At 46.3% G+C, this 1,601-nt stretch overlaps 1 protein-coding gene across 1 annotated transcript in view; it reads left to right on the forward strand.

Moving 5' to 3' along the window:
* The window catches only part of LOC103521706 (protein FAM49B-like), a gene marked incomplete at its 5' end in the record, with an annotated part of 1,940 nt that extends 832 nt beyond the window's left edge, over positions 1-1,108 (forward strand). Inside the window, 2 exons of the mRNA XM_026832254.1 lie at positions 69-346; positions 1,007-1,108. Coding sequence (XP_026688055.1) covers positions 69-346; positions 1,007-1,076 — 348 coding nt within the window. The remainder of the gene's footprint in view (positions 1-68; positions 347-1,006) is intronic.
* Between the last annotated feature and the right edge of the window lie 493 nt (positions 1,109-1,601).

Genomic DNA, 1,601 nt, shown 5'->3' on the forward strand with positions numbered 1-1,601 from the left:
TACCTGGAAGCTCTTCGCGGAGCACAGTTTGAGAAACTTTAACTAATTATTTTCTCTCCTCTCCTCAGAACCCCGACATCCCGCTGGATCTCACCACGGAGCTGCTGTGCACGATGGCGCGTGTCTGTCTGCGCATGCTCGACACGCCCGACCTCCTGGCGCAGTTCGAGCGCGACTCGACCGCCCTGTTTGTCATGCGCGTCATGACCGGCCTGCTCATACTCATCGACCATGTGGCGCCCCAGGGCGTGTTCGTCAAGAGTTGCAATGTCGACGTGAAGGCCGCCGTCAAACTACTCAAGGATCAGCCGCCCGCCCGGTCTGAAGCCCTTCTCAACGCTCTGAGGTGAGGGAATTCAGCTAAAATTTCGAGGGAATTCAACTAAATTTTGTGGGAATTCAACTAAATTTAGTGGGAGATCATCTAAAATTAATGGGAATTCATCTAAATTTAGTGGGAGATCATCTAAAATTAATGGGAATTCATCTAAATTATGTGGGAATTCAGCTAGACTAGTAGGAATTTAGCTAGATCGGCATTTTTTATAGACCGGCATTTTTTTAATCGATTTATCTCGGGATCTAGAAGTCGTAGAAGAAAAAGAAAAATTCCGTTGGTCCTCATTTTTCCTGCTCTATGATTTTGAAACATCACCCAAGCGCGACTGATATTCTAGAGTAATAACTCGTTCTTTTATTCTGTGTTGCAGATACACTACCAAACATTTGAATCAGGATACGACGCCAAAACAGATCAAACATCTTATGTGGGAATTCAGCTAGTGTCAAGGAATTCAGCTAGACTAGTAGGAATTTAGCTAGATCAGCATTTTTTATAGACCGGCATTTTTTTAATCGATTTATCTCAGGATCTAGAAGTCGTAGAAGAAAGAGAAAAATTCCGTTGGTCCTCATTTTTCCTGCTCTATGACTTTGAAACATCACCCAAGTAAGCGCAACTGATCTATTGGCTAGTAATAACTCGTTCTTTTATTCTGTGTTGCAGATACACTACCAAACATTTGAATCAGGATACGACGCCAAAACAGATCAAACATCTTCTAGCCATATCGTAAGCAATACACACACCCCACGCTTACAACCACAAACCATTGATACCAGGACCGTATCTAAGGGGGTGCCCGGGCCCCTTCCTCGAGCTTCATTATTTTTCTTTACTGTACGTCAAACTCCGAAAATTTGGGGATCGAGCCCCCCCCCCTCCTCGAGCTTCATTTTTCTCTTGTACTGTGGGCCAGACTCCAGAAATTTGGACCCACGGGCCCCCCTTCGACAAAATCCTGGATACGGCCCTGGCGTTCGACACAACCACCCTCATTCACTCAAAAATTCTCTCCGTTTCCAGACGATAACTCCAAGTCCCAAGGCTGTGGCGTTGGCGGAGTCACTCAGCCCGACAAACCGAAACCCAAATGGATGTCTGAGCTGCGCGGCTCAGGAGTGAGTAACCCGGAGATGAGTAACTCTGACTCACCACTCACCACGTGGAGTAAGATGAAACCTACAGGAGGTGATGGGATGCTGAGTCGAGTACCGTCAGGGAACAATAACTCCACCCCCATAGGACAGACGTTTGATAA

Source organism: Diaphorina citri, unplaced genomic scaffold (assembly GCF_000475195.1).
Source record: "Diaphorina citri unplaced genomic scaffold, Diaci psyllid genome assembly version 1.1 scaffold5758, whole genome shotgun sequence".
NCBI classification, from domain to species: Eukaryota; Metazoa; Arthropoda; class Insecta; order Hemiptera; family Psyllidae; genus Diaphorina; species Diaphorina citri.